Genomic DNA, 26,908 nt, shown 5'->3' on the forward strand with positions numbered 1-26,908 from the left:
AATAGTAAACTACACTGCAGAGTTGTTGCAATATGGGGATAATAGCCTGTATTTACACTGGAAAGGTTTTATGGTTTAAAAAAAATCATATTAAATAGGACTTGAGTTACAAAGAGCTTAAACTTCTCTCTTTGCTACTCCTTTAGATGTTCACACATAATGCTAACCCATGGTATGAGTTGTTGGATTTTGGGTTGTCGTAATGGGTAAATCATTACTAGAAAGAGAATCCATGGTTTGTTGTTCAGCTGTGAACTCTGGGCTGTTTAAACCATGGGTAGTTGTTATGTGTAAACCCAGAACTGTTGGTTGTTCATGGGTGGTTTCTAGGTGGCCAAATCAGACTATCACACAAAACTGGCTTCAGTCCAACCCTGGATTTCTCCATTAATTTCTATGGGTAGAGGAATTTCTGACCCAGAGGAAATTTTAAATGACTTTTCCGATGTTAATTTGGAAATTCCCTATCCAGACCTTACTCTAAATTGTTCTTATCTCTGAAGTTTATAAGGTAGGTTCTTATCTCTGTAGTTTATTACTACACAGGACATTAACGACATGACCATGTCAGGTGGGGGTTTTTTTAACAATTCCTCCTGCAGAGGAGAATTGTTATCATGATGTTCACACATAATGCTAACCCATGGTATGAGTTGTTGGATTTTGGGTTGTCGTAATGGGTAAATCATTACCAGAAAGAGAATCCACGGTTTGATGTTCAGGTGTGAACTCTGGGCTGTTTAAACCATGGGTAATTATGTGTAAACCCAGAACTGTTGGTTGTTCATGGGTGGTTTCATCAGACTACAGACATGGCAAGCAAGAGCAGTCAAAAAACCTAACCATTGTACATGGCAGTACTACAGTGCTGCAAAGGCATTTGGGATACGAGGGCGGGTGTGAGCAGGCAAAAGAGGAGGGAAACAGCAACCCAGGGATTGAGAAAACAAACTATAGTTTGTTCAACTGTCTGCCAGATGATCATCTGGATAGGGTAACGAACCATGGGTTAGATAAATCAAAGATTAGCATTATGAGTGAACGAGGCATGTGGCAAGGGGAGGTTTAAGCCTTCCCTCTACAGCTGCAATCTCCATGCAACCCCTCCTCTCCAAGCACAGCAACTAGCATTAAGAGAAAAGTTCCCATTGACTTTTAAAATTAACACTGTAAATTAACATTTTTAAAAACACATGTAATTTCTAGCAACATAATTAATGTCATGCATAGTTAGGCCCTAAGTCACCTAGGCTTATGAACTCAAATTGTTTGTACAGCTATTATTATCATTATCATTATTCCTCCTCCCTCCTCCTCCCCCTCCCCCTCTGGGTGGTTTACAAAAGATTAAGAATACAATATAAAACACAATATAAATTTTGTTTTACAAAACAATTTTAAACACTCAACAATAAAAATCCCAGGACCAGTTAAAACCACTATCATATGCTGTCAAATGCCTAGTAGTAGAGGAAATTCTTAACTTGGCACCGAAAAGATGATAATGGCAGACCTCAGTCGGGAGAGTACTGAACAATCAGGGGGCCAACACTGAGAAGGCACTCTCCTTTGTTACCATCCTCTGAACTTCCCTCAGAGGAAACACCTGGAGGACGACCTCAGATGACGATCATAGTGCATGGATAGGTTCATATCATAAGAGGTGCTACGCCAGGTATTTCTTGCTGCATTGATCTCCACATGGTTTGGATTTCAACTCCCAACTTTCCTGAACACTGGCCATGGTAGCAGCGGCTTCTGGAAGTTGAAGTCCCAAACATCTGGAGATTTAGCTTCTGCCTACCCCTGGATTACACCCATGATTCCAGTGATGTGGTTGAAGTCTCCTTGATCCACATGACAACTAGCATTAAGATAAAAGTTGGATTTTGGATATGTTTGGATTTTGGTCGCACCTGGGCCACTCGGATATTATGAGTATCAGAGGAAGTACTTTGCTCATTGCTATGCCTCCAAGATACATGTGTGTTTATACTAAGTCATTGGTGTAAACAGGCACAGGAAGTTGGTACATTAAGAATTCCTAGCCTGCATTCCAGACAGACAAACTATTTTATGAAATTGGATCTGTTGCTGTATATTGAAGGTCACCTAATGTAGATTTCAGATACCTTATCACACAGTAGGTATCTTTTCATTATAATCACTACTACTGGGAAAGAATGGCAGAAGATCAGGATTTTTAAAATGGTTCTTCTGCATGTTTTCTAGTGGAACAGGGATTTTAATTTATTGTGGTTGTGTGTATACCATGTTTATTCCAAATCAGATCATGTGAAGTCAAAGGGTGTGATCTGGTGTGAGAGTTCCATGGTCATGCAATGGTTGTCAGTTCCCCATCACCACCACCAGGCAGAAAATCTCTCTCTCTCTCAGATCCCTGGGCTGCATCGGAATTAAAAGCTCATATTTCAAGGACTTTCACCCATTGTTTCAAAGTATTCTGAAAATAGCAATTTTAATGCTGGGGAACAGGTAGCTATATTGACACAAAGGATCTCACAGCTTTTTCTGCATGCATCTTACCTGCCATATGATTTCCTACTCGTAAAGATTTAAAATGCATATGAAACACTCAAGACAACTATTTTAGTGCAGACATTATTTCTAAATATTGTATTTTAATAAGCTTCTGTATAATGAATTCAAGGAAATAGCTCAGTTAATAGATCTGATAAATAAATAATTGTACACAAGGGAATCTTCACTTAATGCACACTTGAATCTGTAGATGCAATCGTACAAAATTCAGTAGTGTTTTTTCTCCAAACACGGTTTGACCATACCTTGTAGAAGGATGGCGCAGCACATAAATGGCTCTACATATAATCTGGCTGTGTTTCGTTCAAAACAAACATCAACCTGAAATTCCACTGTTTTGGCGGGTTTAATTACTTGGACAGGAAGCTGGGCCAGACTAGATGGTGCTTCTAGTTTCAATGTACTGTATGCATTTCTGATAAATGGGGAAAGAATAGATGACCTGGCAGAAGGCTCAGACAATAACATGTGATTTACAGGACATAAATGCAGCTACTATAAGATTTATCTGACAGCCCTCTACGATAGTGGACTGTTGAGTATCCGATGGAATGATTTCTAGTCTTGAAAGTCTACTACTGAGTAGCCATACACATTATTTATTTATTAGATGTTTTGGGTTGAAACCATTTTTAAATGATGCACTTCACAATGCTCAGCCATAAATTTAGTTTTAAACTCTGGAGGGGAGGTAGTGTTATTGGAATGTATGTCAGACTGAATTAGGATGAGCAACACAATGGTTTTATAAAGTGGCCTTGAATGCAACGCTGATTTGTTCAAAAATGATATTAATGTCAAATAAGCAGGAACACTTTTCGGTTAACATTACATGCAGAATTCCTTTATGTTGATATGAAGGTAAGCATTCAGTCTTAGAATTCTTAGAATTCAGTGTCAATTAAAAACTGCTTCAGAATGTTTAGATATTTTTGTGGATCCAGCTGTTAGGAAGAGTAAGCAATACTATCTTAAGCAACTTGACATTTTGCACACTCCAGGGAGAAAAGAACTAAGGCACTACAAATGCACCGAGCATATAGGTGGCAGAAAAATACTTCTGAACTAAATGGATTTTTACTGTACTACAATAAAGGAAAATCTTACAAGACCATCAACATAAGTTTTTTTTTAAGGTAATGTGTACCATGAGCATTTAGAAAAGTATACTTTAGGCAAAGCCTAACAGTAAAGTAAGGCTAACACGTATGAGTAAAAAATATTTTAAGAGAATAATTGTAACAATCAGGTATGTATCACAAAGGGAATTAATCAGAGCAGTGCTATAATTTAACATCATGTCTGACAAATTTCTAAAGTTTTAAATCACACTTACAGATGCTTACTTGTAACTACACTGTATTATTTATGTGATTAAAAACTAGTTTTTGACCTGATCTTTCGATCTTTGGCACTCCATCCTCTCCATCTCTTCTTAAAAAATTAATTAAAATTTTAGCAAGAGGGTCACTTCACTGCCCACCCTATCCTGGTACCACAAAAAGAAAAAAATCAATCATACTCAACCCCATCTCTTCCCAGTATCTGTAAGACGTCGAGCTGAAATTCAATTTCATATCTCTCAAGCTTTCATGTAGCAACAGACAGTTTACCTCTTAAGAAAATAAATCACTTCTGTGATTGCCATACTGACCTCTTTGAATTAGGAAAATTCAGAGTGAAAAATGTAATTATCACCTCAGATCAAATCTGTATACATCTGGAGCTAATTTTGGCTTCATTTCTTACACCACTCTTGCATAGTTTGCAAAATATTACAGCTACTCTTGGTATGAAAGGATGTTACCATATCTATTTACTGGATTATTGATTTCAACTATTTAATACAAAACAATGTATTTCATTGCTACCATCTCAACTACCACTGCTACCCATCGCCATATCCTACATTTGATTAGATTACCATTAAACAGAACCTTGACATGTATGACAAATAGGCACATTAGAGCATGTCATTTATTCCGTTTTAGATCACATCAGCACCTACTATGTCCAATGTGGAGAGTCTTGACACAAACAATTCCCAATTTATAATTTCTTTCATTCTTTTAAAACCAAAGCAAAAGAAATGTTATTAAAGTAAATTACAAAATTTAAGTTAATAGATAACATTTTAGCTCAAATAATTATTACGTATTGAGCACTAATGCCGAATAGAAGACTTTGAATATATTTAAAGTAGCATTTTCTTAGATGACATAAATATTTAAAAAGTTGTCTTGGAAAACAAGAGCTATAATAAGGTGACAATTCAAGATTTTTTTAATATTAAGTAGCTAACAAGCTTATATGTGCTTCTAGAAGAAGCAGAAATAGTGTCAGCATGGTTCTGACTACATCACTGAATAATAAGCCCACTAGAAACATAACTGCTCTTCACTAGTTCATTGTAAAAATCCATTAGGTGTAATCTCCAGAAGTAATTGTTTTTATTGCACTTTATTGTCAATGCAGGTTATTGATTTTTCACACCTTCTATGATTCTTTCATTTGTATTCATGAAATGTCCATCAGCAGAGTCTAAATACATTTGGCAATATAGGCACTAAAACGAATAAATCGATGTAAAAAAACATTAATTTTGCATTATCCTTATTCGTCAGGCAAGTAAACCATAAGGGCTTTAAATGAAGGTCAAAGGTTTTGAAATGGGTCAAAACCCTTGACCTCTAGACCAATAACCTTCCCATTAAAAAAGACTATTTTAAAGTTTTAAGTAGGGGAATTTACTACCAGGAAGGTATCATTTTTAAAATACCAAAAAGAAAAGCTCAATAGAGACCTCCTGTATAATTAGAATGGAGAAAAATAGGAGATGAGTAAAGTGCAGCTATTTGATCTACTACATACTATTATTCGTTGACAACTCTAATTTTTCAGATTAGATTTTCTGTTAATCAAAGTGAAGTGTAACTCTGCTTTTCAGAACAGCAGAGATTTTGTGTTTCACAAATCAGAAAACAATTCAAATAGCTGGCAATTGTGGCTAACCCTTTTCATCAAACAACTAATAAGAAAAACCTTGTATTTTGCCACTCATATGTTTAGAACCTTTTGGCACCTACTGAAAATTCTACCTGATTTAGTTAGCATTCTCTCTATATTTTCATTTTACAAATCTGTTTACAAACACAAATGACACATCTCATTAATCCAATGTAGATGTACTACTGTGATACTACATTCATGTCAACATATTTATTTGATTAATTTACTTGCTAAATATAAAGTTAGTTGATAAAATGCATGTATTCCATTATTACAATATTGTAAAAAGTTAAAGGAACAAGTATTTTAGTACATTCTCTTAGCTGATCACATAAGGTAACACAGTTCCTGTAAAGCAGGAATAGGCAACTTGTGGCCCTCAATTCCCATGATCCTACACCATTGCCTATCCAGGCTAGGGGTGATGGTAGTTCTAAGCCAAAACGTCTGGAGGGCCGCAAGCTGCCTACCCCTATTGTAAAGCATCCTCCCCCAACCTGGTGCCCTCCAGATATGGGGACTACAGCTCCAGTCATCTCCAGCCAGCATGGCTCAAGTAAGTCATGCCCTGGCCTAAAAAGATTGGTTTCACCAGCACCAACTGGGGGGGGGGGGGGCTTTTTTATGACCAGACAGGGGGAAGGGAAATGTATAGGAGAGGGAAAGAGACAGGCAGTCATATATGGCAAAAAGAAAAGAAAAGAAAGGTTCCGTTTTGTAGTTTAAGGTTAAAGGTGAATCCAAAAAGGTCAAAGACTATTGCTCTGAAGCATAATTGCAACAGACTGTAGTTGTAGAAGGTTTTGGGTTTTGCAACACTAACTCACTCTCAAGTCAACTGTAACCCACCTGAGAACAAAGTAGCATGACCAACTCCACAACCGAACTACTAGATTTCATGCACACAAGACCTAAACAAAAAAAAAAGAAAATGGAATTTAGTGATCTACTTGCATTTATTTTGCCACTCATACATTTAGTACCTACTGAAAATTCTACCCGAGATTCGATTGGTTATTATCTCTGCACTGTCAGTGTGATTTGCATTCACAAAACAAGAAAACTTACAGTTTCATTTCGCTTTAGCATCCAAATGGTGGATACATCAATATAAAATGTGCTTAAAGCAGGCACCAGTTTTATAGCTGCCATGAAGAATTTTGATATAAAATGATGCCTTGCAGCTTCTTAACAGACATTACACAAATATTTGCATTTCATGTTAATAAAAGCATATATAGCATATGGTATATTGATTTATAGTACTTACATTTCTTCACCTTGGAGTGGATTGATCATTATATATGCAGAGAAGGGAAATGGCTCTATGACCTTTGCTTTCTCCATTGAGCTCTCTCCCTTCAGCCCTCCAGCTATCAATCAAGTTTCCATTTTGTTTCATGGCAGCAGACATCCCAAACACTCTTATTAGTACTTTGACCCTTGACCCTCACCTAAACCTTAGTGGGGAGGGGAGTGCAAGCAGTAACCTATACATTTGTGATTAGTTTATCAACTAATTTGGTTATTACTAGCAATTCACACTTCACATTAATTCCCTGGTATGACATGAAAAGGTATTATCATAGCTGAAGATGGTGGAGGCTCTTTTAACTAACCCGCACTTCAGCATGCTGAGAACTATTTTGCTGCCTCTCTTTGGGTTCCATAAAGCTAGGAAAACTTACTAAGCCAGCAACATTAGATATTCAGTGGATTAAAAAAATGTAATGTCAGTAGAACTGAAGCTCTAAGAAGATTTTTTACTTATATTCCTCTAAGCAACAGTCACAACAGTGTAGCTCCTACTGTGAGCCCCAAACCAAAAAAATTATAGAATCAGAAACTGGCCATTTGCAATGTATACAACATAATCTGCATATCTGTTCCTCCATCTTACTGGAATAAAACTTTCTTATCAAACCATTTTTAGAAGGTGATTGGTGTAAAGGTGTTAGAAATAAATATTAGTGTTAAAATATTAGAAATAATATTAGCATTAGAAAGCATATCCGAAATGTATTTGGTACCCAGAAATTAGTCCTTGAAACCCTTACGATATGTACAAAATACTGTCTTGGGAATCTTACATCCAATTGCTTTAAAGCTGAAATATGAGAAATAGTTATTTTATTTATTAATTTAACTTATGAGTCTCCCTATAGGTAAAGCTCTCAGGGTGACATATATAATTACAAAATAAAACACACAAAAAGCTCAATTAGCAGACTTCTTTCAAAACAGCAAAACCTATTAATATTCAGTATGCAACAGGTTTCTGTAAAAGTAGTTTCTTCAATATGGCTGCCTGCTTTCACCATTTTTCATGAGTCATTTTATCTACTACATTCAGTTAAATATTAACTGCATGTTCTGTGAAACAGGTGAAGCACAGAAAAGATGATGGAATCATCATTCCTTATAATCTGATTGTTACCAAACTCTTTCCTAAAACAGTTCTTAAGAGTGTTTATATGTATCACTATTCTACCAAGCAGAGTCAAATAAGAAAATATGCCTCAGTAATCTAGTTTCAAATACACTGTGCTCAGTGCATCAAAGTGTAATACATCTTTACTCAGCACTCAGATGTTTGCTTCTGTTACTTAGGCCTTTCTGGGGGACTCCCAGTTTCCCTGAGGTGTTCTCCTCTCAAATGAGAGACACACGGCTATTCCTGCAAATATATCACGATAGCCAGTGCTTCCCACTGTACCCCTATGGAAGACTCTTAACAGGAGAATCATAGAAGTTGGACATCTACATGGGAAATGAGCATCAAAACTGGCCAGAAACGAAAGAACAGTGTCAGTGATTACATGGTTTAAAATATCTCCCAGGAGAGCGGTGCAAATCTTTAAAATCGAATTGTCTAGTTCACAAATCATTTCTGCCTCCTAAACCCCTAACCTGAGTTCTGCCAAAAAGACCAGAATCTGACCATTTTGCTTATAAGCCCAAGTCTCTCCGTAAATCAGTCTCAGATGTTCAAGGGCACTGTTTCCTGCTCTCCTGTTTCTCTGGAAACTGCCTTTCCCTCTCATGTTTTTCTACTTTACAAACTACTTCTCCTGAACTTTCACATGCAGTTTTTCTTATTCTTTCATTCTGCAAAATACTGAAGTGAACCTGCTCTCAACCTCTTTGGTATCAAAACTACACAGAAGCTCATGTTCCCAGCTTGATACACCTTGCTGCTTTAACCTTTACAACTGACAGTGCACTTAGATCATTCGGCTGATTGACCAGCACTGCTGAATACATTTCTCCTGTTTAACATTAGAACAAAACCTATCTTACCAGTTGATGGAAACATTTTGCTCTTAAAAGCCACTAAGCTTTGCAACAATAAAAAAGGAATAGAAAAACTGGGTTCATCTAATTAACATTCTATTTGTGGTGTTAGCAAGGATGATGTGACTTCAGATAATGTTCAACCAAAATTCTAGTCCACCAGTGGAATAGAATTGTTGTTAAACACTGGCAAAGAAGAGATGCTTCATTGAAAGGCAATGTTATAACTAGGATATTAGATCAGAAATCTGGGTAACATCCAAAATTATAGGCATTTATGAATTAAATCCAATAATGCTACCTAATGCTACCCAATATTAAGATGATCCTCACTTCCTACAACTAACTGGTTCTAACATGCTTTGAATGGTGGCAAGGACAGCCTAGTCAGAAACATTGAGACACATTGTTAAATGAAGAGTACAGGCCCTTCTGAGTTTAGAAGGGCTATTAAATGAAGGCAATTAACCTAAGCTCACTCTCTTGCTCTCTCTCTCTCTGTCTCGCTAATTTTATATAGAAGAATTGCAGCAGATTCTAAGAGAGAGATAAAGGTTGTGAATGTCCATGAGGAGAACAAATCCAAAAAGGGAATGAGGAGAGAAATGGATGAAGGGAACTGCTTATCAGTTGGAGCTAGGGCATTTAAATAGCTGAAAAAGACTGTAATTCAAAGCCATGCGCGTGGTTCTGCACGTACAATGGGATTTTCAGCATTCCCCAATTCTTAGTGCAACCCCTTGCACCCTATGAAAAGCTGTTTCTGAAGACTGGGGACTGTCCCAACCAGTATTTGATATAGTATTAGGGCCCACAGCAGGCACAACTCCTTCATATGTCCACTGAAACTTATTCTGTAGGCATGGGGTTCTTTAGGTGCTAGCTGAAAAATAATCCCAAGATGTTGATACTGAAGTGATCCTCCAATCCCAAAGTTTGTTCAATTCTTAATTATTAAAATTGTTAACTTTAGAAAGCAATAAAAAGGGAAACTTACTTGTACCTTCTATCAGTAGCTCTTGCCCATGGCTACCCAAGAGTGTACGAGAAAGAAAAGGAGCAAAGTCCACAAATATCTCCCTCAGAAGAGGGGCAGCCTTTTCCAGAGCATGCTCAAGCCTCTCTGTAATACTAAGAGATGGACAAGATTAAATGCAAGAATAACCCAAGAAGCTAAAATTCTGTAAAGAGAAAAATAAATAAGCAAAAGTACAAAATTCATCAAAAGGAGTGGCCAAGCCAGGGGCTAAACTGTGTTTAATTTCTATTTGATTTACAGTAGTAGTGATAGAAATCTAAAACTCCCTACTGACCTCAAATGAAAGAGCACAATACAGTCAGAAGTGTAGAGTGAATCCCATAATTACTTAAATAAATAGGAAAGTGACACATCCTGATTCAAGAAAGTTAAGGGTTTGGTTTGGTTTTTTAATACCTCATGTTTGAAGCAGAATCCTCAGGCACAGAAGAAACTGTAGGAACAGATGGTAATCTTGAGTTTGATGATCCACTGCCTATAGAAGAGATTTTTTTTTAAAAAAAAATAGAACTTACACAGTATATGAACATATGAAGCGACCTTAAACATCGGTCCATCTAGTTCAGTACTGTTTATTCTGATTGGCAGCAACTTTCAGGAAAAGACCTTTACCAGTCCTACTATCCAAGACCCTTTTAACTAGAGATGCCAGTGATCGAAACATGGGACTAGCTACATGCAAAGCATTTGCTCTGTCACACTGAACGATGGCCCTGTCTGTATTTGCAAAGGAACTAGGCAGGCCTGGTGTATGCTTGAATTCCAAGCTATCACTTATTAGATGTCCCAACATGCATATGTGGGCACATCAATCTCTGCATTAATTTTTACATTTTATTTGCTTTATACAACTCACCTCTACCCTCTCTAGTTTTTCAACACTTGTTGAGAAGATTTGTGGTGCTGCTTAGTAAAGTGGTTCCTGCATCAAGGACTCACAATTCTCATAAGGTAGCAAAACTTTGAGAACCTTCCTCATTATGTGTTTAATTGTTCAATGACACAAGATATTAGACAGAAATAACTTGTTACCTTGCTAACAAATGGAACAAAATGGTCAGTTTATCATAACATAGACTTCTTGCTTTTCAATAAGGAGCTCATGGACAGTATCCAATTTGGCACTAGTGCCAACATAACTTACATTTTGCTAGCATAAGCAACCTCTAGTGCAACACCAATAACGCCAACAGGTTTGCATTGTACCAGCAAATGCTACTGGCATTGCACTAGAAGTCATTTATACTAGTGCTAAACTGGATACCGCCCAAAGATTTTGAGAAGAGTTGCTACTTTCCTAATAGCACTAGCTAAGGTCCATACCAGATTTCATAAGGCAGACTTAGAAGGTTTCACTGGAGAAGTTTAATTGTTAAAAAATTGCCTTGTATGTTTTATCCTTGGTTTGGTTAACAGCCACTTTTATAAAAATTGGAAACCCATATCATGGAATTTTCTGCTTAGGTTAAATTCCTTAGCTTTGGATCTATTAATCATTTTCTCTGACCTATGTTTAATATGTTCACTTTTACTTTTGGGCAGCATTTTGTTCGAATCAAGTGTGTAGTATATTTCTGTTACATTGTCCAACACGTACCCTTATGTCACCAGAAGTGTGTCTGGTTCATATTAATCCTGACCTACTGTAACAAGATCAGCTCTAAACATTAAGACACCATGGATAACACTCACGTTGTTCCCTCTTCTCCCTTGGGGTGACTCACTTTGCCAAATACTTAAGGACCATTATTAAGGGAGGCCAGTATTTTTCTGAATATGGGGAAAAACTACAAAAACTGACTATTTTCACCCACAATGATTACGATAACCCTGCTTCACATTAAGAGTGCATCTGTGTCGTTAAAAAACTTTTTTGCTTTTCAGAAATACTGTTGACAGGTATCAGATGTTGGTGTTTGGAGATGCTTCAGCATATAATGAGATGAAGGGTTGCTAAAGCTTTAAATGTGGAAAAGAGTCAAATTCCATCTAGACCTGGAACTATCCAGATAGGATATCGCCATCCCTCAACAAGAGGCAGGCAGGCAAGTAAGAAAAAGCCTGCTGTGTTTCTAATTGTTAGGTTCTGTTCTGCTCTCGGCAGGTGATGACACCCCAAGTTTTGGCTGCCATGTTTCCCAACAAGTAGTAAAATGCCAGTCACTATGAATGTTTAAATTTCAAGAATCCATGCAAGGGGGAGCAATGAGCTAGTAGAAAATTACACCCATTTTATACATAAGAAATTAACATTGATACACAGTGTCTTGCACGGTGCCCAAGCCAGTCCACTGCTAAGGTGGCATTTGAACCCACCCCAAGTTCAACACAGACCTATAGACCATGCTGGCATTGTTTCAGGGAATCAATAAGCGAATACATTACTGAACACACATCAACCATAACAGAATATAAACTAACATATTATAACATCTGTTATCTTCTTATATGAAGATGGATATGTTAAACAGCAGCATTATAGGACCACTAAAAGAAATACTAAAACACAAAACTTATGCCATGCTGGAGGGAGAGAGAGAGAAAATTGACCAACTTTTCAGTGCCAACTTCCAGGACATACAGTTAGTCATGTTATCTGGTATTCCAACCAATATACAAAACAGTAATGCAGAACTGATTCTTTCAAAGTTAGTTTATGTCAGTTCTAACACAGATGTAAAAACTACAAGCCTGAAATAGCAAGATATAGCCTTGCCTGGAATGTTGGTGCATGACTCAAAATATCAGCACTTACTTTTAATGTGCTTTTAAATTTGTGAAAGACAGACATTACCACTATCACAGAGTTCAGAAGGCAAACCAACACAGATCTGTTTTATTGAGGGGTATGGGTGGGGTTTGCTTTTAAGTTGTTACCAACACTGACCCTTCAGGATGTGGCAAGCTGTAAATCTAAAGCAACAATATTAAGTTATTTGAGATATCAGCTCCTGATTTTGGACATTCAGAGTTAAGCAACACCGTTTCTGGTTACTCTAACTAGCTGGAGAACTCAGTTTATGATAGGAAATTTGGCCTACTTCCAGTTAAATGAAGGGGTTTTTTTATTGCAGCACATGCTGCTTCATGTCACATTTCCCATGCAGCTAGAATCAGCTGAATATAAGCAGCAACGTGACACATCCGTTCAGGCTAATGCTTCACCTTAAAAGGGGGAAGAGAGTCCATACAGTGGTCTCATCCCCAACTTAAGCCCCTAGTAATATAACCAATAACTGTATCTTAGTGATAATATGAAAATATTGTTATTGAATGCTAGTGAAGTGCCCCATAAGAATTGTGCTATGGGATTCCTCAGGGTTAGTATATTTTATCCCCCATGCTTTTCAACATCTACACGGAACCATTGGGAAAGGTTACCCAGGGATGTGGGCTGAGGTGTTATCAATATGTGAATGACACCCAAGTCTGCCTCTCCATTTCATCAAATACAAGTGACGCAGTTGATGTTCTGAACTAGTGCTTGGGTACAGTAATGGACGGAATGAGGGCCAGTAAACTAAGACTCAAGCCAGACAAGGTGGAGATACTTGCTGTGGGTGGTTCATCTGTCTGGCTAAGTGGCATTCACCCTGTTCCAGAGAGCATTGCCCTCCTCCTAAAGGAGCAGGTTCATCATTTTGGGGTGCTCTTAAATCTATCATTGTCTCTAGAGGCATAGGTGGTCTTGGTGGCCCAGAGAACCTTTATTCAGATTAGACTGATATATCAATTACAATCCTACCTGGGCAGAAATAGCCTAGTGAGTTATTCACGTTCTGATAACTTCCCCTTTGGATTATTGTGGTACACTATTTGCAGGGCTGCCTTTGAAGATGGTCCAGAAACTTCAGTTAGTCCAAAATAGGGCAATTAGACTGCTAACTAGGACTGGCTGATGTGACCATATTATGCCAGTACTTTGCCATCTGCACTGGTTGGCAGTTCATTTCTGGGCCCAATTCAAAGTGCTGGTTTTAAGTTTTAAAACTATGAATTGCTTGGGTCCAGATTACCTACCTGGACAGTAAGGTCATCATCTGAGGCCTTCCTGCAAGTCCCCCCACCAAATGAGGCAAGGGGGATGGCTACAAGACGGAAGGCATTTCTAATGATGGCACCCTGTCTGTGCCACAGCCTCCCCAGAGAGGCTCGCTTGGTGCCTACATTAAGCCTTTTCCGTCATAAGGTGAAGACCTTTTTATTCTCCTGGGCATTTTAAGAACCTTTTAAAAGTGCTTTTCCATCATTACACTTTTATTTTGCTGCTGGTTTTACTTTGGTTTAAGTACTATCATATTTTTACTCTTTGTTACTGGCTTTATCCTGATTTTATTATGTGCTGTTTTATTCATTTTATTGTTTGTGTTTTATGTTTTAATGTATTATACACCACCCAGAGAACTTGGGTTATTGGGCAGTTTAAAAGTGGAATGAATGAATGAATGAATGAATGAATGCTAGTTATCTCAAGCACTAGTTTGTCTAGTTGGGACATTTAAAACAACTGTCTGCTTTAAATATCAGTGAATTATATAAATTAAGACAAATACATGGAAAAGGACACGCAAAACTGAAAATCTGCAACACAGATTTTCTGTGAGAATACTGTGCTGTCTCCAGAACAGATCACTGCTAAAGTCCCTCAGACTGACATAACACTTTAAAAACTGTATTCCTTGGGGGAAATATTCCCAAAGCACTCCTGCAGCACAAAATGCTGCAAGAGATCCATAGTCCTGGCCTCTTCAGAAACTGTAATTCAAAATAACAGATTTCTTTCAGCCAAACGAGATAGCTTAAAAACGTCAAAGCACAAAAATGTCAGTGACGTGTTACTCTGTGACTTCAGAGCACTATTTCATGTAAATGCTCTTTGGATAAATACATGAAATGTAGTTTCCAACTGAGCTTTCATTTAAGGAATGGCTTTGGTGCATTTAGGGGAAAAGGGACATTTCAGAAGCATGTTTTCATCTAAAGCACATATGCAAGTAAGTGCGGTAGCTACTTCAAACATGTGGAACCAAAGTGACTTATCTCTCTTATCCTTTCACTGATAAACTGGCTCCTTCAAACTGACAGTTTTACAGACATTCGCAAGGACATAAAAGAAAATGCAAATAGATCATCTGTCTAGCACCCTTCTAGTGAAAGCTTATTGTTTATTCAAGGTCCCCAAGGGTCTAAACAAATAATGTCTCTAGCAATAAACTGTCCTTAAAAGGAAGTGCTGCTCCCAAAAACGCTTGCATGTCTTTGAATGTACATATGCAAAGAAAAGTGATACCTACTGTGCAATTTAATGACAAGGCCGCAGCTACTAGAAAACAGGTTTTATTCCCTCTTCCCTAACAGAGTCTAGCAAGGTTCAGAAAAAAACAGATTTCTTTTTTAAAGGAATATATAGTTAATTACTAATTTAGTTCAACTATTGAAAGGTTTCTATGCAACAAGGATTCTACAAAGAAAGGTTTAAACAAGAAAGTATAAAGTATCTGTTACTTTAAAAAGAAACACCTCTTCTGCATGCCATATGAAATTAGATTTTGCTAAACTACAGTGCATTATGAAATGTGCTTTTAAAAAAGAAATATTTTCCGCACACACGCAGGGAACAGCTTAACATTATTTTTCTACAAAAACCTACCAAGCATGCAGGGCAGCATTAAGAAGTCACCAACTGTTCTACCAATTTTGTCATCCATATTATGGCAAAATCATTACTTTTCAACATAACTCCACAGCCAAACTATGAATTGTGATTGCCATAAATGTTCAGTTGTTACACATTTGCGGCATGAAGCCCAGGCGTCTCAAGTTTGCATGTCTGTTGTGGGGATAACATACCTTTCCAGCACTGACCACATGATTGGCACTGCGGAAGATGCTGTTGTGAATGCCATTTGGAATGTGCTTGCATAAGTGAGCAATGGGGGTGAAGTCATTATTTTGTGGCAGAGCGGCCACAAAAGCTGGCTGCTTTAATACTTTACTATCAGAGTTCTGATTAACAGCTTTTAACAAAACAGGGGGCAAACTCAGGTAAAGCTACTCCTTTAACCCACAATAAAGTTCTACTATTTCACATTTTGCTTATGAAAACACGAAATGTCATGTTTCTTTTCTTTAGTTATTTGGTTCTTCCTCTCCAGAACTAGAACACAAGTCTAGCCTGGGGGGGGGGGGTGTACCACAACCAGCCCATGAAGCACAATTATTCTACTGTGTGGAATCAACATCAATAAATGAAGATTTAAAGGAACTATTGCATAAAGGATAAGATGTAATTGGGGTGGAGAAGTACAGACCATTTGAGTGAACCCTAAGGAACTAGTTATTGTTCAGTAGCAGAATATAATTGAAGGTCCTAGAGTCAATGTCTGGCATCTCCAATGGGCAGTTCAGATGACACACAGCACATCGTGGGTTAATTAACCCCCGAGGGCCCACGGCATGTACAGCCTGCCATTATGAATATGCATCCTCCCAACTGGTGGTTGCCATGGCTTGTCAGGTCATGCGAACCTGGCCGGGGAGGGTTATTTGAGGGTTAAACAACCCTCGCAAAACCCTAAAACAGACCATGGGTTATGCAAGGGTTGCTTAACCCCTGAATAACTATCCCCAGCCAGGTTTGCATGACATGATAAGCTATGGCAAACTCTGGACGGAAGCTGCATTTTCATAATGGTTGACGATATGCGCCATGGCCCCACAAGGATTAATTAACCCATGATGGGCTGTCATTTCGTCTGAACCCGGTCAGTATCTCAATTAGCAGGGCAAGGAAAGTCAGTTCTAGTAAATGACCTCCAGGGCCTATTCCTTGGCCCCACTTCCTAATCCTACTACAACATCACACAAATCCTTCACTACACACACACACACACACACACACACCCTGACCGAGGCTTAAAACCTTTATTTTAGGGGCATAAATACTCTCTCACATTCCCATTGAAGACTCATGTCAGATGTTAAGAATAGGAGAATGAGTAAATCAACTTCTCTCCCAGCTTTTGCTGCAGTGTTTATGTATGTATGTATGTATTTAATTTCTATACCGCCCAATAGCCGAAGCTCTCTGGGCGGTTCAGAAAACCGTATCAATGGATTTCGTTGGAGACGGGACTAATAACTACTTAGGCTTCTGCATTCTCTCTTGTAATGTTTGAATTGGCTCCAAGTTTGTTCATTCTGCTGAAGAGAGGGGATGTTTATAGTCCCACACAGAATGCTTTTGCATGTTACTTGCATGAGGATGATCAGGAAGGAGAAGTGAATTTCAGTTTTCATTTTCATGTGGCTTACTGTAGTGTTCAAAAATGTGACCTACATAGGGGAGATGTGAAGGTTCTGGATGCAGAATCAGCATGCGCATCTTCCCCACACAAGGATCTATCCAGATGTCATGTCAGCTGTGTAAAACAGGAAAATGACTCATACTTTCTGGTCTTCTGCAAGAAGATAGTGTGCATAAGTATTCTAAATGAGGACAAGTATTTATTCTTCTGGCACAGTGGCCAAACTTACAGCCAATCTGGACATTACAAAGAAATTAAATGCAGAAACATGTACGACTTATGCTTCTTTCTGGTGTTTCCCATCTAAAGTATTGTGGCTTGGCTTCTTCCATGGGAGGTGGTGAGTGATTGAGCAGTGGAACATAAATATGAGCTATAGCATGCTTCTTTGCCATTTTATTTTTGACAAGGTGTCTCCATTTCCCTACACTTACCAGGAGATCCTCCCATTACATTTGGGGCTTGGGCAGAATCCAAGGAAGAAACCACACTCACAGCATTTGTAGGCACATTAATTGTAGCTGTAGACGAAATCACTGACTTCTTTGGTGCCACAACTACACTCCTATGAAGAAGAAAAAATACATTAATGAACATGTTTTAAACCTTTAAGGGTGACAAAACATATAATTTAAAAATATGCAATATACTGAGATTTTTGCAAACCAGTCAGGTTTGATTATTCACATACTACCTGTTTTTTATTTTGCCAGATTATTCTATGGAAAAACATGGCATACATCCGATGCACACTATTTTTATATTAATTGTTCTAAAAGAAAAGCAAGCAGATAACTGCTTTGGAATATAGTAGTCACCATTGGAGACAGTGCAGTTTCAGATAAATAAATTCTGTTGCTCAAGGTGTTTACTTAAATTAGAGCTTGCTTAAAAAGTTCAGCATGAGAGTAAACTAGACAAGTCTATGCTTCCTTAGAACCTTCAGTTCCTAGTAACTCACTGCAGAAATGATGTACAAAATCAATGGCTGAACTTGTGGATTAATTAATACATATCACAGGTCTATTCAAATTTGAATATAACCTATGTTTCATGCATCAGAGAAAGGAATTATCTTTTATGTTACTAACATATCATTATGACAAACCAATTTCAATTAAATAGTAATGCTTTATTCCAAACACCTAAAAGGCCCAGTTAAGCATACGCTAAAGACACTTTTAATTGCAAGTTAGCTCCATAAACATGCAAAACCCCAGCTAATGAGCTAAAGAGTACAGCTGATATATTGTGCACTCCCAAAGCAGTGCTTCCTTTTAATTACCTGGTGTTAACTATAAGCCAAAAGTCTTCAACATTCAATTTATTTAATCACATCTTCTGTTGACAGTACTGTATGTACAGGTTGAAAGTATTCCCTTAATAGCATTAAACTGCTCAGTTTCTAACTAAAATGAGTTAAAACTGGCTCCAAATCCAAGTACAATAATATAAAAACTTTCCAACACTTTATAAATTTAATTAAAAAGGACGTTTTTCTTCATTAATTCTCATTTTAAGACCTACTGATGAGTATAACACTGAACTATGGGCAGTATCCAACAATGTCATTGTACTAAAGCAAATTATGTTGTGCTAGCACAAGGGAACTCTAGTGCAATGCCAACAGCATTAGCTTGCACTATGGATTTCCCAGGGAATCCTATTGCACAAGGTAACGCTACTGGCGTTGTGCTAGAGGTCCCTTATGGTAGTGCAATGTAATTTGAGTTAGCACGATTACATAATTGGATACTGGCCCATATTCTTGATTAACTAACCATTCTGAACACTGTGACCTGGTTCGCACAATCACTTGACAATTCAAGCCCCTTGCTGTGGTTTCTCATGTTGTCCAAACCCGGTGAGGGTGGTTTGTTGGGGTGGTTAACAAACCATCCCACAACCCTACAACAGGCCATGGGTTCTGGGTGGTTTGTTAAGCGCACCAACAAGCATCCTCAGTGGTTTCAAATGTCATGAGAAGCTGTACCTGGAAAAGGGTAATTCTATAAATCAGGCCAGCACAGAACCAAGCATACATACAGTGGTCACCAAGCCTTATTAACCAGCCTCGTGTCACGTGAACTGGCACTATCAGTAGATATTCACCACAGATGAGGTAGTGTTCACCATATCATTGTAAGGGTGACTGTTAAAGTTCACTACACTCTAAAATATGGAAGCCAAGACATTATGCTTAAATCATGAATTCTTAAGAACATAAAAGCAGTTGTGCTGGGCCAGACCAAAGACCTATCCAGTCCAGCATACTTTTCACAGTTGTGAATCAGCTGCCTGTGGGAAGCCTACAAGCAGGATGTGAGTGCAATAGCATTCTCCCACTCATGTTCTCCAGCAACTGGTATACAGAGGAATACTGCCTCTGAATCTGGTAGTAATACATTATTTTCACATGTACATCAGATAGCTCTAAACAATTGCACTGCAGTAGCAAACTCATTTTATGAGTATATTAATTTTGGCCCTGGTCCTAAATGGTTATTCAAGTACTACTGAGTTAAATAAATTATATGCATAAAACCGGAGTCATTACTTGACAAATTCAGTATTTAGATACTAAGAAATATCTTTTCAATTTGAAATGGACAAAGGAAGAATAAAAAGCCATAGAGGCTGGTGGCTCCGATGTCAGGGAGCAGTGAATCTGCTCTTGATTTCAGTAAGAACTTTAAAGGAGCTATCCAAGGTGCTTCGCAGATTCACCACCCCACTGACATCGGAGCCACCAGCCCCCATTGATAAGAATTATTAAATATTCATGCAAAAATTAGAAAGTTTTTGCCACTTCTAGAAAAAGAGGACTGGATAGAGATGGAATATAGCTATTTCTCAGTATATGAACTGATTTTCTCTTTCCATTTTGGTTTGCTTTTAGAGAAGAATATACTGCTAAGACAGAACTGATGGCCTGCTTGGGTAATCTGTGTTTGGATATTAAAAGGTGAAGTGTAACCCTATTGATTCTCAGCACCTTTCGATCATTTGATTATTTCTACATTGGAAGGCATCTAGCTAAGAACTAGGTCATTGCTTTACAGTGGCCTTGATCCTACCTAATAGTAGGGATGGGCAAATGAACAATGTTTGAAATCACCAGGATTCTCCGAGCATTTTATTTATTTATTTTTTATTTATTGCATTTATACCCCGCCTTTTTTCCTCTTGCAAGGAACCCAAGGCGGCTTACATTATCCTCCTCCTCTCCATTTTATCCTCACAACAACAACCCTGTGAGGTGGGTTGGGCTGAGAATGTGTGACTGGCCCAAAGTCACCCAGTGAGCTTCCATGGCCGAATGGGGACTAGAACCCGGATCTCCCAGCTCCTAATCCAACACTCTTGCCACTACACCCCACTGGCTCTGTAGTGGCTTGCCATTTGCTTGCCATTTGTCTTGTGCCCAATTCCCATTCACATTTGTGATCTCTGTTCACTCTGCACGAATGGGAAAATAGTGCAAATCGAGCAGCAATCGAACATGACATTTGTGCAACTTCTCCATCTGATTTGTGCAACTTTCCTAAACTTACGCAAATTGCCTAAATTTCCTCCATAGAGTAAAGCGGGGCTGTTTCAGTCTACAGGGGAAATCGACTGAAAGCACATGATCGGCATTTTACAATTACTTTTGACAGACACGTGCTCATGCTTGCAATCAAAGTCGTGAACAGGCATACGCGCATGTTTTGCAAGCCAAAATGAAATTCTCATACATCCCTAGCTAATAGGTGATTCCAAAAGGTGAGGCTTTTTTCTTTCTCATGGGAGCTAACCAACAGAGGTCTCTCATTATTTATTCTTTTACCCATTGTTTCTAATTTCTGTGTGAATCCACTGAGGAGGAGGATCCAGAGATTTTGAATGGGGGTGTCAAACAATTCTTTCAGTGTTTTTGTGATTTGGGATATATTTATGTTATTAATTTAATGCATATCTTAGCTGTCTAGACTGCAGTATTCCAAAGGCAGCTTACAAAATAAAACATACATTTGTGTATCAATCTAACGTGCTAAAAAACCAACTTAAGAATGAATCCATTAAAACAAGCCATCCCTGAGAGATGGCTGTCCAGTGTCTGCTTGAGTAACTCCAGCGATTGAGAGTCCACCACCTTCCTAGGCAGTTGGTTCCATTGTCTGACTGCTCTGGCCATTAGGCAGTTTTCTCTGCTGTTCAATCTAAATCTGCCTTCCTGTAACTTAAGCCCATTGTATTACGTCCTACAGTCTTGGATGATAGAGAACAGGTTGCAGCTCTCTTCTGTGTGACAACCCTCTAGGTACTTGAAGAATGCTATCATACCCCCCTCAGTCTTCTCAAGGCTAAACATACCCAGTTCCTTCAATCTTTCCTTATAGGATTTAGTTTCTAGTCCCCTGATAATCTTTGTTGCCCTTCTCTGAATTTGTTCCAATTTATCCTTCTTATAGTGTGATGTCCAAAACTGGACACAGTATTTGAGGTGAGGTCTAACCAGAGGTGAGGAGAGTGGAACTTTTACTTCCCGTGATTTAGAAACTCTACTTTAATTGATGTAACCAAAAATTGCATTTGTCTTTTTTTGCAGACACATCACATTGTGTACTCATATTCAACATGCGATCAACTACAACTCCAAGATCCTTTTCACACGTATCCAGGTATCCTCCATCTTCTACATGTGCATTTAATTTCTCTTTCCTAAAGGGAGAATTTTGCACTTGTCTCTCTTAAATTTCATTGTTGTTTTCTAACCTATCGAGATCATTTTGAATTTTGTTTCTGTCTTCTAAAGTATTAGTTATCCCACCCAATTTTGTGTCATTTACAAATCTGTTAAATGTCCCCCCCCGCACCTCTTCCTCCAAGTCATTAATAAAAATGTTGAAGAATACAAGGCCCAGGACCAAACCTTGTGGCACCCCACTCAATACCTCTCTCCAGTTTGATGAGGAACTATTGATGAGCACTCTTTGAGTACAGTTCTCCAGCCAGCTGTGGACCCACCTAGTAGGACTGCCAACCAGCCCACTTAGCTTACTAATCAGAATATCATGGAGCACTTTGTCAAATGCCTCCTGAAATCAAAATATATTATGTCCACAGCATCTCCTAAGGAAGTTACCCAATCAAAAAATGAGTTCAGTCTGGCAGGACTTGTTAATGACAAATTCATGCTGGCTTCCAGTGATCACTGTATTAGTGTCAAGGTGCCTACAGGTCAAATGCTTTATAATCTGGTCTACAATCTGACTGACTGGTCTGAAATTCCCCCATCTTCCTATTTTGCCCCTTTTGAAGATAGAGAAAACATTTGTCCTCTTCCAGTCCTCCGGTGCTTCACCTGTTCTCAAATATTTCTCAAAGACAATAGATCCAATACTCTAGCCCAGGGATGAGGAACCCTATCCAGCCTATGAAGGCTTTGACTCCCTCTGTAGGCTTCTCCTCATCCCTAAAATCTACCCCAGAAGTCTACTAGGATCTTAGGGAGGGGATTCGCAAAGGAATCCCCATTGTTATCTCTGATAATTGATCCAGTCATCATTGATAAGAGATAACAGGACAATTCCATTTACTTAGGGTGCCACTTGCCTTCCCAATTTGGAGGGGGAGTGGCACGTTTTAAGTGCTTTCTCTGCCCCATGTGCACCCCAATGAAGGAAGCTGTGGGGCAGTGAAGCCAAACTGAGACATGGGGTAGAGGACTGTTCCTCCACTGTACCTTGGTTGGGGCAGCTTTGAGGCATGCTGGCTGTCCCCAGCTGGGGAAAGCCCATACACACAGAAGGCAGGTTCCGGCCGAAGGAGCACTCCTCCAGCCACTTCCTTCATTGGGGCGGCTTTGCCCACCCCATGCCTTCCCCCCGGAACCAACCAATCAATTGTTCCAGTTCTAAACTAGTGCCTAGGCCCTTCTGTGAGCTGGACATGGCTAACAAAACTGACATTAGCTCCAAACAAGACAAAGTCTTGATCGTTTGTGATGCATCTCTCAGTGACGTTGTTTTGCCTGTTTTTGATGTAATCACTCTCCTTGAAGGCTTGGAGCAGTCTTCTGGGGATTTGGAGTGAGGTGTCATCATCTGCAGATAACATCCAACTCTATTTCTCCATAACATCTGAATCAGGTGTGTCTGTACAGGCTCTGGAGCAGTGCTTGGTCACACTAGTGGACTGGATTACAGAGAATAAACTGAGTTTGAATCCAAGCTACTCAGAAGCACTGTGGGTAGGTAGGCCTGGTCACAGGTCCAGGCAATTGGTCATTTGCATCTTTTGGATGGAGTTGCAATCACTCTGAAGGAACAGGTGCATAGTTTGGAGATACTCCTAGATTCTTTGTTACTAGATACTCCTCTTTGTTACTAGATACTCCTCTTTGTTACTGGATGCTCAAGTGGCCGCAGTGGCTAGGAGTGCCTTTTACCTGCTTCAGCTTGTATGTCACATATGGCCATACCTGAACTGTGATAGCTTAGCCATGATGATTCAGGCATTGGTAACCTCAAGCCTGGATTGCTGAAATGCGCTCTATGTGGGGCCACCCTTGGGCTTGGTCCAGAAGCTGCAGCTGGTGAAGAATGCAGCAGCAAGGCTGCTAACTGGAGCCTACTTCCAACAGCAAGTCACACCCGTGCTAAAAGAACTGCACTAGGAGCCAATAAACTACCAGACCAAGTTTAAGGTGTTATCGCTAACATATAAAGCCCTAAACATCTTGAGGCCAGGTTACCTTAGGGATCACATCACCCCTTTTGTCCCTGCCTGATCTTTGCAGTCATCAAGGAGAGCACTTCTGATGGTCCCGCATGCTCCTATGGTTCGCCTCAGGGGCACTTGCAGTACAGCATTCAGTGTCGCAGCCCTCACCCCTCTGGAACATATTACCAATTGTCATTAGACAGGCCCTCACAGTTTTGATGTCCAGATGTCTTCTTAAGACCCATCACCTAACACAGGCTTTTCCTGAAATGTGAGCTAGGTAGTCTGTAGTGTAGGGTAGAGTGTGTAGTTTTACTGCTGACTAACATTTATGTATTACTGTACAATTTTATTGTTATGTTTTATTGTTGTTTTAACTCTGTGAAAAGTGATATATACATTTGAGTAAATATGCAAGTAAATAAAAATACATACATACGTACGTACGTACGTACATAGGGTCTGATTCAGACTAAGTAAATTGTACTCACTTCCCACCAAAATCGATGAGACAAGTTAGTTATGACTTAATTGCAGCTAACTTTGTCTAGATCCACCCCATTATAAATCATTCTAGAATCCTTTCTTCTAATTTGTAACTAGTTCAATTTGGTCTGATCCAAGTTAAGAAATGCTTCATGGTTTCAAATCTATATACACTTAACTGGGAGTAAGTCTCATTGGGCCTTACTCCTGAGTAGACATGTAAAAGACTGCAGTGTATGCAACTAGTATAGTTTCTTGCTTTTGCTGCAGGTCTCTAATAGTAGTTGAATACAGAAATAAGTCAACACGTATTTGAAACCTGTTAAATTGTTAATAAACTACATGCAATATGTAGAGGGGGAAGGGTGGTTAAAACCATTTTTATTTACTTTGCCAGTTTTCCCCTCATAAACTGACATGACAGAGGAATATAAAACTATCATAAATCGGTGAGTTTCCAGCATCTGACAGGGACTAATGGGCTCCTGCATTTGAAGGAGGAATGTGTAAGTATTCACCACATACACTGCCTCATTGGTTCATCATGTGGAGGCAGGGCTATAAGAGCGATGCTCTCCTGGGCTTGGGAATAGCAGTAGCAGCTGCAGCAGCAGGAAGGAAAGGCACAGTGATTGAGCCTTGTTTCTTTACCTGCTTACCCGTTTGTACTCTTAAGTACACCTGCTGCAAAAGACTTTGCTGCTCAGAAAGTTTCTGCTTCCTAGAGAGGCCTGACAGTGGTTTCAATGGATCACTGTTTTGAGTCCGGACTCTAAGAGCGACCTTTGGTGTCACCCCTTAGAGGGCCTGAATGGCAAGCGGAACACCCCACTATAGCCATTTTCCTTTATGTTTATGTTTGTGTGTGTTTGGAGCTGGTGTTTAGGTTTGGTGAGCAGGGAACTTAAATTGAATCTTTGCACTGTAGTGCTTTCAGATTTACATTTTAGGATGTGGCTTTACTACTGCTTTAGTGAGCCTTTTGAGATGTATCTTGGAGTGTGTGGGAAGGGGAAGGGACTGGGAGTGACTATTCAAGTGATTTCTGGCAACAGGAGATATGGTGGGAAATTTCAACCTGGCCATTCCAGGGAAAGAACAGTAGGCCTCTGGTTGGCCTTCCCTCCTTTCAAGTTGCTATCTGACTGAGGGTGTCATGGCGACATCCTGCTTTTTAATGCCAGATCAGTTATTGGGAAGACATCATTTATCCAGAATTTGATTTTGGATGAAAAACCTGATCTGACATGTATCATGGAGACCTGACTGAGGGAAGGAGGAGGAGTGTGCCTCACACAGCTCTGTCCACCAGGTTGCTCTGTGATACAGCAGACTAATGCTGTGGAGCGGAGAGGTGGAATGGCAGCAGTCTATAGGAATTCTGTCTCTCTAGGTACAGTATGATTTTGAGTGCATACTGCTGCAGTTGGGTGGTCAGTACACTGTAGTGATTCTGTTGGTGTACCATCCACCCTGCTACCCTTCCTGAGCTAGCAATCTCTGCCACTGGCTTATCCTGGGCTTGTCATTCTGGGGCATTTCAAAGTTCACATAGAGGTTGCTCAGTTGGGAGTGTCTGCCATGGCATTTCATGTCCACCACAGCAACCCATCCCAATTAGTGTCTGGCCCCACACATGCAGCACAGCGCAGTCTTGATCTGGCATTCTGTTTGGGTGGCAGAGGTGATCTGAAGGTGAAGAAGTTACATGAGACTCCACTGTCATGGTCAGATCACTTTCTGGTTAGTTTCGGTATGGTGGAGAACCACAGTGGTGGTGAACCCATTTAAAAAGGTCAATCCCAGGCACCCAGTGGTTTCAAATAGTTTCCTGAATGGGCTTGGGGAATTTCCTAGCTCATTTGTCAGTGGCACTGTTGAAGCCCTGACTGAACTATGAAGTACAGAAAAGCCCTGGAAATCTGACACTCTGAAACATCCTCTACCCACCTAGTAGATCCAGGTCAGCCTCCTGGTTTAACTGGGAGTAGAGGGCAATGAAATAGAAGAGACAGCGACTAGAGCACTGATAGTGAAAAATGGGGGGGGGGGTGAATCAGACCAAACATGTACAACTGAAGACCCTCTCCATGGTGGTCAGGGCAGCAAAGAAAGTTTACTTCTCTGCCACCATCATTCTACGTGGAATACACTGGCAATACTTTTCCATTCTGTGCAGAGCCTTCTTCACCAGGATACCAAAGAGGGAGTCTGAAGCAGTCTATGGCTCACTGTGAACAATTTGCTAAAGACGCTCAGATCTGGCTTGATTTAGACTCCAATGCTAGATCAGGTTGGACCAGGTCAGGTTGTTAAGACTTCGGCAACTGCTCGTCCATGTCAAATTCTTTTCAGTTTGTAGAGCCTGGGGATGTGGACTTTTGAAAAAGTCCCTCAGCAAAGCCTCCTGAGCGAACATATCAGTTATGGAACAAGAGAGGACCATTTATTCCCAGATAGTTAGAATAAATGGTCAGTTATCACAATGGAGAGATCTAAAAAG

The 26,908-nt window shown here is 39.4% G+C and overlaps 1 protein-coding gene across 5 annotated transcripts in view; it reads right to left on the minus strand.

Moving 5' to 3' along the window:
- LRBA (LPS responsive beige-like anchor protein) overlaps positions 1–26,908 on the minus strand; it is a 518,402-nt gene that overhangs the window by 360,278 nt on the left and 131,216 nt on the right. For 3 of the 5 annotated variants that reach the window (XM_084856246.1, XM_084856241.1, XM_084856242.1), the window contains exons 31-34: positions 17,646–17,776; positions 10,301–10,379; positions 9,863–9,996; positions 6,421–6,482 (exon numbers count right to left, since the gene is read on the minus strand). In XM_084856246.1, the coding sequence (XP_084712372.1) occupies positions 6,421–6,482; positions 9,863–9,996; positions 10,301–10,379; positions 17,646–17,776 (406 nt within the window). The remainder of the gene's footprint in view (positions 1–6,420; positions 6,483–9,862; positions 9,997–10,300; positions 10,380–17,645; positions 17,777–26,908) is intronic. The other 2 variants (XM_084856247.1, XM_084856243.1) reach the window with 1 other exon arrangement.

The sequence above is a fragment of the Heloderma suspectum genome, chromosome 5 (genome assembly GCF_057233095.1).
Source record: "Heloderma suspectum isolate Gila_16-S chromosome 5, 16-S_ref, whole genome shotgun sequence".
Taxonomy (NCBI): domain Eukaryota; kingdom Metazoa; phylum Chordata; class Lepidosauria; order Squamata; family Helodermatidae; genus Heloderma; species Heloderma suspectum.